Source organism: Cavia porcellus, unplaced genomic scaffold (assembly GCF_034190915.1).
Source record: "Cavia porcellus strain 051 isolate PalLab524CR breed Dunkin Hartley unplaced genomic scaffold, mCavPor4.1 scaffold_31, whole genome shotgun sequence".
In the NCBI taxonomy this organism is placed as follows: Eukaryota; Metazoa; Chordata; class Mammalia; order Rodentia; family Caviidae; genus Cavia; species Cavia porcellus.
The window spans coordinates 13,698,908-13,712,027 of record NW_026947514.1 but is presented as its reverse complement, the minus strand read 5'-3'; the positions used below and the strand labels follow the sequence as shown (position 1 = coordinate 13,712,027).

Genomic DNA, 13,120 nt, shown 5'->3' with positions numbered 1-13,120 from the left:
CGAGGGGGGGGGGGAGGGATGGATGAGGAGGAAGAACAATAAGGAAGAGCAGAGGGACAGAGGGAGCAAGGCAGGTGACAGATGACTTTCCTGTCTCTTCTGCTTACAAACTTCTTTCATTCTATGCACTTAGAGAAATTAAAAAATAAGAATTGTAATAAACTCCCCCTGAAAGAAGTAGCAACAATACTGTACACTGAAGCCAATCTCAGCAGTGACCTACCGTTTCCTTAAACAAGCAGCCTGATTTTTTCTACCATTCACTTATGTCCTTCTTCCTGGACACATTAAATAGGTTTCGCTTATACTTGCTTGTTATGTCAGGCAATAAAAACATCAGTAACAGTTCTCAGCTACTCATTCTGACTGCCCTCAGATGTCCTAGAACTTACTTTTCTTCCAGTCCACTCTTACTTCTAGTATCTTGACTTGACTCTTCACTCTCCTTGAATTTCACAATGAATTTCAGCGATGACCACCTTCTAAGAGGACCAGAGGCCCCCAGGAAGTAGATCCAGGAATCTAGGGCCTATTCTGAACTGAAAGTGCAATATAGGCATCTTCAGGACTCAGCTCTTGCCTGAGAGCAATCCTGGACAGGAGTCTGGACCTCACCCAGGAAGCTGCACAGCGCCTGTGGCCTGCAACAGACAGCTGGCATGACCTTGATCTTCAAGTAAGAAGAGTCATTGGTAGCAGAAGAATTCCCAAGTCACAGCTACCAAAAAGAACTTTGGAAAGTTGATTACCAAAATAAACAGCTTCCAGGAAGCCAAGACCAACATTTCCCTTCTTCAGAATCAAAACATTGAGGAAAGAGGCATATATTTGAAAAAATGTTTAATCTGAGCATGAACCTTTTTCCTTCAAGAGAAATAACATGTAAATGTGACTGGGATCATTACCAGGGAAGAGAAGGGGATTCTTGCTGGAGGGCTCCTTCACTGGTTCAGTTGGATGTTTGTGGTTTTGTGACTCCCCACTCTGTTAAACATAAACTGAAGCTAGCTGAAGAGTTAGTATGCTACCTTTAAACTGTTCCTTTAATTTGATATTGATAACTAAGACTGGAAGAAAAAGGAAAAATCTTGGAAACTTGTAAACTAAGATGAGTCCTTGCACAGTAATTTTGGAATAAGGCATTCGGCACCTCCATTTGATCTCATCCCTCCAGTCTAATCCTTGCTCTGATAGTTCCCTTGAATTTCTCAGATGATTAATTTACTTTGAAATATATTTTAAAATTAATTATTAGGAAAAGATGCCCAAAAGGAGGCACCCTAATGATCTGGCTGAGAAATGGATGTGAGAGTCATTCTTTGATATTAAATGCAAGGAAATGCATCCTGGAGCAGGTCCTAAAGCATATTACCAAAGTCAAAAAGCCCTGAGCATAGGAAAAACTCAATTTGGCATAAAATTCCAGGTGAAGCAATCCTTTGGACATAATGAATTATAAGGTAGTCTTTGTTATACACAGAACTCAGCCATGGGACAAAGTACACGAACACATTGAATACAGAGGTGCTCTTGTGTTCACATCAGAACTCAAATAAAAAAGAAGCTCCATGACTGCGGCAAATGTGAGAAACACGTTTGGATAAAGGCAAAATTCAAGTCTTAGAGAATTCATAAAGGGGAAGAAATTTTTAAAATTTCATCAACATGAGTTTCCTTCAGTCAAAAACATGAGGAAGAAAAATACAGGTGAAAAGAGAATCAACAGGATACCTGGAAGAAAATCAGCCATGAATCAGCGCTTACTTTAAGTCAGAGCAATCACACTGGGGAAAAGCTTTTGGAATGTTAATGGTGGGAAACCTGCCAGAATTTACCTGTCAATGTGCATAGCAGTCCTCAGAAAAAGCAAAACTGCATAGGTGCAATGCATGTGGCAAAATCTTTTTTATGAAGTCACAGCTTACTAAACATGAGAGACCACATATGAAGAGGTGGCCTATGGATATACTTAATGTCAAGAAAGGTTTTGCTGAACCTTTATTCTACATCAGAGAACTTAGCACACAGGTAAAGGATATAGAAAATAGTTTTTCCAGAATTCACACCTTTCAGGGCATGGGAGAATAAAACAAAGGAAAGTTAACCTGCAGTGTTAACGCCTTCATAGATAAGCAAAGAAAATATTCAATGTAAAGGCAGATCCTGAATACAAAATAAAGAAAGAAAATCTATTAAAATAATGAATGTTTAGGTGCTTCCAGGTACAGATCCACCTGACATATTGACAAGTCACAGGGCAAATAATACATAAATACAGTCAATCAGGGAAGACCTATGTCCAGACAGAATAACTCATTCACATCAGGGAACTCCTAAAAAGGAGAAACTTTATCAATACAGTGCAGGAAATTCTCCAAGAAGACAGAACTCTTTTAATGACTGGAATAGTCACATATTACAAATGCTAAGAATAAAAGTGTAAGGAAGGTTTCACTAGGTGAACATCAAATAGTATATTGAATATTTTGAAAAAGTGAAAATTTTCAACACAAAATTAAAAGCGTGGGCAAACTACACTAAGTTTGAGATGATGTGAAAAGCATTCTCTTAGTAATAATACTATTTCAAAAGTCTTATTTCATGTATAATTTCTACCCTTATATACAAAAAATAATAGATTTTCAATCTAAGTATCATCAAGATATTTTATCATCTGATTGTTATATATAAACTAATATTTAATGTGATTATACATGAAACAATATTTAACATGACAAAAATATGCTAACCTGTTTTCTGCAATGAAAATAGTTTTGGCTTAGTAAGTGAAATATCCACTTAATAAATAATTCAATCTTGGTTAATTTTTCAGTGATAATTTCATGAGGAATATAGTCTATAAAACTAATACTTCCATAAAATTTGCCAAAATAAGATTCACAACTCTTAACAAAACAAGTCTAGGTAAAAGAAGCTATAATTAACAGTACTCATTATATTCTATAAATATGTACAATTGTACATAAGTTATTTTCACTTTTCTCCATTTTTCAATATTTAATATGTAAAATTTCATGTTATGTAAAATTAAAGAGAATAACATAACACATACCCAAAGAAATTGCCCAGATTTAATACGTGTTTTATAAAAGAATAGAAAATGTAAATCAAAGATTTTAGAAGAGTTTGTATAAAGTTGGAAAAATTCTTCATTTAATTTTGGTATAATTCATTAGTAAAACCATCTGGGCCTAGAGTTTTCTTAGTTTATTTTTTTAAGAGAAACAAAGTAAACAAAAATATAAGCAATAATACAATCTCAAAACAAGACAATAAGAAAATTAACAATGTTTAATATATTGCATATTGTTGCCTTTAAAATAGTTGCTCAGATTACAAGTTATAGGCATGCAAAATTAATGAACCAATGTAAGCACCAATCAATCCTTTCAATGGACTAATAGTAAAATTATATTATTTATCTTGTATATATATCTATATACAAATAGTATATATATTCATATATAGTATATACATAGTATATATTTTTTTCCTTTCCTCTTCCTTCATTTGTCCTTTCTCTCATCCCAGTTGTTCCCTCCTTGTGAGCAGTTTGTTTCCCTTTCTCAATATCTATTACAGATGTTGCATCTTACTTGGTCTTTTCTTACACTAGGGAGACAAGATGATGCTTACCCATGTACATCTGATTTACTACACTTATGAGTATGATCTCTAGCTGCATCCATTTACCCATAAAAGCCTCACGTTTTTCTTTATAGCCAAGAAGTACTGCATTATATAAAAATATTGTCTGTTTTATCCATTTCTTGGTTGATGGGCATTTGGGTTGTTTATTTAGCTATTACAAATTGTGCTACTACAAACATGGGTACACATACATCGCTGTGGTATGATGCTTTTAATTCTTCTGGAAAAATACCTAGGAAGGGGTAGAGCAGGGTCAAATGGGACCTCTAATCCTAGTTTTTGAGGAACCACCACACTGATTTCCATGATTAGACCAGCCTACATTTCAATCAACAATGTAGTATTGCTTTTTTTCCCAAAACCCCACCAGCATTTGTTATTGGTCAATTTCTCCCCAGCCATTGGGGAGGGGGAGGAAGAAGGAGAAGAAAGAAGAGGAGAAAGAAGCAGAAGAGAAAGAAAGAGAAAAAACCCACCAAAAAATATAGAATACGTTGACAGAAAAGGGCCAGTCACCAAGTCCCAGTGTTCTTTTGGAGTTGGCTGCCAGTCCCGAGAGGCCTCGGTCACCTATTGGCTTGTACTGCTATTGTTGCTTCAAGCTTTTCATGTGGCTAGTCTCTCCTGCCATCCTGTGCACCCTTTTGGGGGCCCTTCTGTGTAGCTGGCATTCCCTCTGGTCTCTGGGTCTTCCTAAGGAGTTTACCTCAGTCATAGCAATAGCCAGGGGAGAGGCCATTCTTCCGGTGATGGAGAGGCTTTGAGAGGGCCTGCTCTTCTGCCCCGTGTTCACCTGGCTTCCTGCTGAACTCCCACACCACGAAAATGCAGTGGGAGAGGCTGTCCTCTCCAGTATTCACCTCTAGAATTTTCTTTGTGGGAACGGTTCTGACCGCAAATTCAGTTTTTTAAATAGGGCAGAACTATTCACTTGAATGAGTAAGATCTAGCAATTTTTACTATCAATGAACTGGTCATTTCATCTATGTTGTCAAATTGCTGATGTAACATTGTTAATAATGTACCCTTATAAAAGACAACTAAATTAGAAATTAAAATACAATCAGAAAAGGACAGAACCCTCAAGGAAGCCAATGAAAAATAAAGAACTGTAGCTGGAGGCACAGCTAAAGACGTCCAACCCTCAATAACAATGCAATGGCCAGGGCTACACGCCTACCTAAAGGATTAACAATAATTTGAGATTATGCTGTGATTAGTACCGCCTGGCCCCGTAAATCCAGATAGGCATCAGTTGCCCAGGTGAGTGACTAGGACATCTGGACCCATCCCTTCCCAAAAATACCTTTGTTCCTTTCATGACTCCTTGCAACATGACTTGTTTCCCTATTGGATCAATATTAGCTAAGCAGCTATATCTGTAAATCTATAGGTTGATTATAGTTTGACCCACATTGTACCCACATCGATTTTGCTATATAAATTACCCCCGACAAAGGGACTCTGTGACTATCCCATTATATTTTTCTCTATTTCCAATAGAACTCTCCTAACTTCTACCTTTGGTTCATGACTTCATTTCTCAATGTTGTGGAACCAGAAAATCAGCACACTTGACAACTACCAGGTTGGGAGTCTCAGTTCTCCCATATCAACTTCACTGTCCTTTAAATAACTATAACCACAGCATTTACAGTCATCTCAGCACTCTCATTTCTGATTCTGGTAATGTCTTGTCTCTTTCCTGTTGTGTAATATATCAGGTTTACTGATTTTTTAAAAAGTCTTAGTTTTTCACTTTTTCTTTTTTTCCATACTGGAAATGGAACACTAAATATTCTTACTCAATGAAGTCCCTAAATTGTCCAGACTGGGCTCAAACTTGTGCTGCTCCTGTCTCTTTACAGGCATATGCCACCACACTGAGCTCCACCCAGTTTTTTTCCACTTATTTTACTGTCCCCCACCCCTAGGATCTAACTGGGGATCTCAAGCATGCTAGGAAAACTCCGAGCTACATCCACAGGCCAGCCCTTCTTTCTGCAGTTAAAAGCAGAATCTGAGGCCATCATCTTAAGAATTTCCTCCTTTATGATGTTGGAAATTTAGTGCTACTATTTCCCAACTACAGTTCATTCATAATATATTAAATATTATCTTTTCAAGTCAAAATATTTTCTAATTTGTCCTTTTTCACTGACCTGTGAATTATTTAAAATGTGCTAGTTTCCAAACATTTGCCATTTCCATTCATCCTTTACTACTGATTTCTAACATATTCCATCCTAAAGAACGTAATTTGGAATGCACTGATATTTGTTTTCTGGTTCAGATTATGATTGCTAGTATTAAAGTGTGGACTTTAACTCTTTTAGGAAGATATCTGATTGGGTCAAATGGAACTTACAGTTTTAGGTTTTGAGGAATCTCCACACAGATTTCCATACTGGGTATACTAGTACAGCCCCACCTATAATGTAGAAGTGTTTCTTTACCCCAAATCCTTGCCAGAATTTGTTATTGATTCCTTGATGATAGTCATTCTTTCTGGAGTTGGATGGTATCTCAGTGTTTTTTTATTTTTCTAATGGCCAGTGATGTTGGACATTTTTCACACATTTATTGGTTACTTGTACTTCTTTTGAGCTGTGTGTACTCATTTCAGTCACCCGTTTTTTATTGGGTCTTTTATTTTGAAGAATCTAACTTTTGGAAATTGTTTATATATGGATGTTAGTCCTCTATGGAATGACTGGCAATATTTTTTTTTCCTGCAGATGCTTTACAATTTGATGTGATTCCATTTATTAATTCTTAATATTATCTTTTATGCCACTGAGATGCTGTTTGTAAAGTCCTTACCTACATCTACGCGTTTAAGAATTGTACATATTGATCTGAAATCAAGTCTCTACAGCCGTGGTGCACACTAACCACACTAACCCAGTGAAGCCTCAGAAGTTTTACTGATCTGGAGGGGAGGCAGCACAAAGTAATACAGTGCAGGCCACAGCAGCTTGACTGACCCGGAGGGGAGGGGCCAGCATACACTGTCCCTGTCTGCAATACACTAGCACATGGCAGTGGGAAGGGTCATCTAGCCATAGCACTTCAGAATTGTAACCAACAAAGAAAGAAACTGGGGCCTCCTGGAAGAAGCAAAAAAGATGGGAAGAGGAAGCAACAACAAAAAGTCCCCAGGTCCCAACCCTGAGAACATTGACCCAGGATAGGTAAATACAAAGGAGAGTAAGAACAGCAAACATGCAACCAGACACAGCGTCAGTGGACATAAAGACATATTTTCAGGACCTCATAGATGAGTTCAAAAGTGAAATATTTAGTCAAATAAAGATATAAAAAGATTCATAAAAGAGATACTAAGCACCCCTCAAGCAGACACAGACGGAAGAAGGGAGGAACTCAAAGGAGAGAACCATTTGATGAAGAATATAAAAAAAAATAGAATACATGAAGCAGATTCAAAGAGATCACCAGGAAATTGAAAATTCTATGGAAAGATGGCAAATCAGCTTGAAAGAAACTAAGGATAGATTATCCAAACTGGAGGACAGTTTTGCAGTTTGGGAGTATGAAAAGGAAAATGTTTTAAAAATAACAGGAAACAAGTAATAACAATACAAAGGCTAGAAGATGACAAAAGGATCTATAACTTAAGAATAAAGGATGTGAATGAAGAAGCTGGGGTACAAAGGGACTAGAAAGGTTATTCACAGAAATAATTAAGGAAAGCTTCCCAAACATAGGAAAAGGAAATGATATTCTGATATATGAAGCATACAGAACTCCAGCCACCTACAACCAAAACAGGGCTACACCCAGGCATCTAATAATCATGATTCCAGAAATTCAATATAAGAAAAGAATATTAAAAGCTGTTAGAGACAAGAAACAGATCATCTATAAAAGAAGGCCCATCAGAATAACAGCAGACTTCTCGACACAAACCATCAAGTCAAGAAGAGCCTGGAGCGAAATATTCCAAGCCCTGAAAGAAAATAACCTCCATCCCAGATTGATATACCCTGCTAAACTGTGTCTAGAAATTAATGGAGAAACAAGATGCTTCCAAGACAAAGAGGAACTTGGGAAATTCGCAATCACCAATCCAACTCTACAAAGAATACTGCAGGGCATTCTAGAGAGAGAGAAAAGTACTAGGATTCCAGGAACAGTGGCAGAGAGGTCTCAATAAATGGAGCAGAAAACAGAATGAAGAAGATAAGCAGACAACTGATGGCAAAAAATGAACATAACAGAAATGAGGCAGAGAAGATTTTATTCAAAACTGATATGATGGATAGTAAAAGTCTGAGAGTATAGGCAACTACACTGAAGATGACAAGACCCTAAGATACACATTTTGGTTGATAACCGCCAGTTTTTGAAGTTCTATACTATATACAAAGTTGTTTTTATTAATACTGTTATGTACTGATATATTCAATTATACTATGTCTGATGATATAGCCAATTCTATTGGAGATAACAAGAGACAACACAGGACCCATGGTAGAACTCTTTGTACAATGGTCTTATATGTTTATTTCATTTCATGTTTTTATAGAAATGTTTTGTTTTGCCTTGCTTTGTTTTATTTCTCCCTCTAATGTAGAAAGGATAGAAATACATGTTAAGATTCACGTATGTGTAGAATCTATAAACAGTTTATGAGAACTGATCTTATGACATATGATGAAATGAACAGATACTTTGAAGAGTCACTAAAATACCCAGTGCTGATCCTGGAGTGTCATAATGTGAAACCCAGCAATAGTATTATTCTTTGTTCAGAGTGATATTAGCCTGCTTGAGTTTATTCAATCTCAACATAATTGAAAAGATGGATAATTGCATGTATGTTTAAGTGTATAGGATTGAAAACCATATTTCTAAGTTTTTGTTGGATAGTTGAACAGAACTGGTTGCAATCTGTTTGAATCCCCACTTTATACGCTCCACTTTAGTATCTTGAATAACTATTTGTAAGAAGGCAATCTGTAATCAACTAATGATTTATTTTTTTCTTTGAAATTATGTATTATTTCTACCTGTTTTCTGTTTTATTTAGTCTTTCTTTAAATTTAAAAAAAAAAGACACTACAGTACCCAGTGCTGATTGTGGAGTGTCATGATGTGAAATCCAACATTCTTTGTTCAGAATCATTTTAACCTGCTTTAGTTTGTTTAATCTAAACATAAATAAAAATATGGATAACTACATGTATGTTTAAGTGTATAGGATTGACAACCATGTTACTAAGTTTTTGTTGGACAGTTGAACAGAACTGTTTGCAGTCTCACTGTTTGAATTCCCACTTTATTATATGTTCCATTTTTGTATCCTGAACAACTATTTGTAAGAGGACAGTATATAAACATCAACTAGTGATTTCTTACTAATTATTTTTTTCTCTGAACATATGTATTATTTCTATTTTGTTTTGTTTAGTCTTTCTTTAAATAAAATTTAAAAGAATTCTATATATTTTATCTTTTAGCAGATTGTTTCTGTTTTAACATTTAGATCTTTTGATCCATTTTGATTTTAGCTTAGTACATGGTGAGACATACAGGTCCAACCTCAATCTTCTACATGTGGATATCCAATTTTCCAAGCACCATTTATTAAAGAGGATATCTTTCTTCAGTGTATGTTTTTGTCCCTTGTGCCAAAGATTATACAGCTGAATGTGCCTGAGTTGTTTCTGCTTCTTTCATTCTGTTCCATTATCCATATGCCTACTTTTATGCCAGTACCAGGTTGTTTTTATCACAGTAGCTTTGTAGTATAACCAAATCTGGAACTGTGATGCTTTCTGTTTTGCTTTTGTTATCCAGGATTGCTTTTGCATTCAGGTGAATATCCTGAGTAAGATCTCTAAACAGTATTCTGGCCAAGAAGGCATAATCTTAACCTGGTATCTTAGTTACTTTCTCATTGATTGGACAAAACACCTGACACCCACAAGTTAAAGGAAGAAAGGTTTATTTTAGTTCATAGTTCCTAAAGGTTTTAGTCCCTAGTCAGCTGGCTCCAAGGCAGGGTGGCATGGCAGAGGAGAAAGAGCTCGTAGCAAGGCAGGAAGGAGCATGAAGTCAAGGGAGGAGGAAGGACAAATACAGACACCCTTCTAGGCCACACCCACAGTGGCCCACCTCTTCCCATCAGGCTTCATCTCCTAATATCACTTAGCTATAAACCTGTCAGTGGATTAATCAAGTATCACACACCCATGATCCAGTCACCTCCCCGAAGCCTCGCCTATGAGCACACAAGGCTTTGCAGAGACATCTAGATATAATCCATTAACACACAGTCACAAAGTATATCAAACAAAGAAAATGAAGAATGCCTTTTAAAAATAAAAACAAAAGCGTGCTACATTCTTCAAAAATGTTATAACAAGGGGGATAAAAGGCTACCAACACATTCCAGATTAATGAAGACTGAGGAAATAACACCAAAAACTAATTTCTGCCGTAAAAGATGAAAGATATTACTAAGAACATTATTAGGCCAACTGACAAAAAATGGAATATAGATGGTAAATTTGACTAAAAATATGGTTTCCGAATAAATTCGTGAAGTTTTGAGTATACTGTGGCATTTACAGATATACGGGAGAAAATGGAGAAAATATTAACAAGAGTTTGCATAAAGGACATACAGATATTCTCCATAGTATTTTATTTTGAAACTTTTTGTAAGTTTTAAATAATTTCCAAAGCAAGGTTAATTTTTGAAAATCAGACCAGGACACTGGATCTTATCCCCTCACAAAAGATCTCTCACTCTCAATCTCTCTCCCCACCTCTGCCCTCCCTCTCTCTCTGTAGGAACAATTAGGTAAGAGTAGGCAGCATTGGGCATGACCTGGGTGGCTACTTTAATGGAGACAGCCATGTTTTTTATTCTTGACATGATGTACTTGAGGAGGACCTTGTGAGACCTTTGCAAACTTTTGCTATGTGCTCATAGAGCCTGTGAACCTTGGCTCACCCCAGAAACAAAGTCTAAGACCCTCACAGTACCAATCAGTGAATCAGTTATTTTTAGAAAATCAGTTTACCCCTGCAAGAATGGGCCAGGCAAAGACAACAGGCTGAGCAGCTCATCTGCTTCTTCCTGCCTTACCGCCCGCTGTTTGGCAGTCTCCACTCCAGCAATACTATAATTAAAACTCTGCTTCATATTACTTTTGTTTTCTAAGTTCTTCATTTTGTGCCAGAGGGTTCTTCAGTTTCGAGTCAGCCTCTTTCCCTCCTGCATTCTCAGCAGGGTGAAGGGACAGAACCAGCAAAGCGGAGGCTCTCTTCTGGAGAAGATCCTTTGCCTTCCAGATCTCGGGCTTGCCACACCATCTCCATTCCTTTTCCTCCATCAGACCATTCTAAGCTTACAAATCTGTTCTCCCATCTCCAAAACAAAGATGCAAATGAAGCATCTCTCGATCCACAGATACTCCAAACTTCCTAAAAATGTATCTGCTCACATGGCCACATTTTATCCCATTTGTCCTCAACTCAGTCCAGCCTGTCTGCACCCACACTGTGCACTGAACCCATTCGTGTTGAAGTCACCAAACATCCCAGGCCGTCAGCTCCTACGGACGCTCCTCAGTTATGTTACCTGACCTTTTGGCAGCATTTGGTAATGCTGATAATACTCTCTTCATTGAAAGACCCCTTCTCTTGGCTTTGGATCAGGCGCTCTGCTCCCACATCCCTGCCAGTCCTGTCTCCTCTGCTTTTCCTCACCTTCCACCTGACACCTTAGCTGCAGCGCTTAGGGCTGTCAGGTCTCTTCCTCTCTCCACGTGATCTTATCCGTTCCATGAGTTTAAAAACCATCTACACATGCTGATGATTCCCAAGTGTCTGTCTTTAGCATAAAGCTTTTCTCTGAATTCCATCTTCACACGAATCAGTAAACTGCCTTGACATCATGGATTGAAATTTCTAATTTAACAAATTCAAGTTGGAATTCTTGGTCTTCCCCAACTCCTTACACCCCTACCAGTCTTCCATTTCAGTAAGTGTTACTTCCATTCATCCAGCTGCTCATGTCACAAAACCCCAAGTGATTCTCTGACTGCTCAAATTGTGTGTGACGTTTCTGTCTATAAGTTTTTTGTTTGTTTTGCTTTTGTGTCTTTTTGAGACAAGGTCTCACTATGCAGTTCAGGCAGCCTTGAGCTCATTTTGTAGCCCAGGATGGTCTTGCAATAATGCTGCTGCCTCAGCCTCTCGAATGCTGGGATTACAGGTGTGCGCCACCACACCTAGCTATGTTTTTCAACAATTTAAAATTTCCTATTATAAATACATCAAACTTATTAACCAAAATTAAAAGAACAAAAATTTTTCTTTTGAATAACAAGACACAAAACAAAGATATGCTGAAACATAATGCACAGTCCCTATGTTTTTAATTATAGTGTTCCAATTTCAGTTTGGGGATTGTCTAAATAAGGGTAATAAAAAACCAGTATTAGCTTTCATATTACCAGAAGTGTTGGGATTTATTGAAGACATCAAAGAATCTGCTTCTATCTAGAAGAAAGGAAAGAATAGTAAGATGTAAGTTTTTTGAATGTTTTCAAAGCACAAGTTCTTAATTCCTAGCATGAAGGAAGAGATGTATTTTATAAGAAAACAATTTTACTGAACTTTATTGAACCCAGCAGATAGGTAAAGTCACTGAACAACTTTAATACTAATTTTACTTGTCCATCAAGATCTGTAAAATAGGGGCTGGGGATTTAGCTCAGGGGCATAAGCGCCTGCCTTGCAAGCAGGCAGTCGTGAGTTCGATCCCTGGTACTGATTAAAAAAAAAAATCTGTAAAATACCAGATAACAATCTGCTATAAATTCTAATGATGCACCCCCTAAACTTTATTCCATTGACCAACACATAAAAGCAATTTGGCTGTCCCATAAATGTATCCTTTTTGCTTTAGACAAAAGCAAGCAATTGTTACAACGGACTCTTCAGCTTTATAAAACTTTTTCTTGATTGTACCAATAACACGACAAAACGAAAAACATAAAAAATGATTAAAAAATATTTTTAAAAGCCATCCAATGAAAAGACTGTTAACATTTTGGTCTAGTCTAGCTTATTATTTCCTATGTAAATTTACAACATTTGAAAAGTAACAATACTTATAGTAATTTTAATCAAAATGTATCACAATTTATAACATACATAAAGTTCAAGGACCTGCTTTCACTAAAACAAGCATTTCCCCCATTATTACACAAGCTTTATAAACATTAGAGAATTAGAACTCAGACAGGATCTGACACCTTCTCTACTGTCAGTCTTAGATTCCAAGCACTTTCCTGGTTCCTTTTGTCTTTCCCAATGATTCCCACTGCATCCTTTCTGGAGTCCCCCGTCTTCCCTTAAATGCTGGCTTCCTTAATGTTCTTTCCTCAAACTACTGCTCTTCATACTA

At 36.9% G+C, this 13,120-nt stretch overlaps 1 protein-coding gene across 3 annotated transcripts in view; it reads right to left on the bottom strand.

Moving 5' to 3' along the window:
* The window catches only part of Efcab11 (EF-hand calcium binding domain 11), a 170,111-nt gene that overhangs the window by 152,585 nt on the left and 4,406 nt on the right, over positions 1-13,120 (bottom strand). For all 3 annotated transcript variants that reach the window (XM_063241212.1, XM_063241211.1, XM_003472470.5), the window contains exon 3: positions 12,165-12,210. In XM_063241212.1, the coding sequence (XP_063097282.1) occupies positions 12,165-12,210 (46 nt within the window). The remainder of the gene's footprint in view (positions 1-12,164; positions 12,211-13,120) is intronic.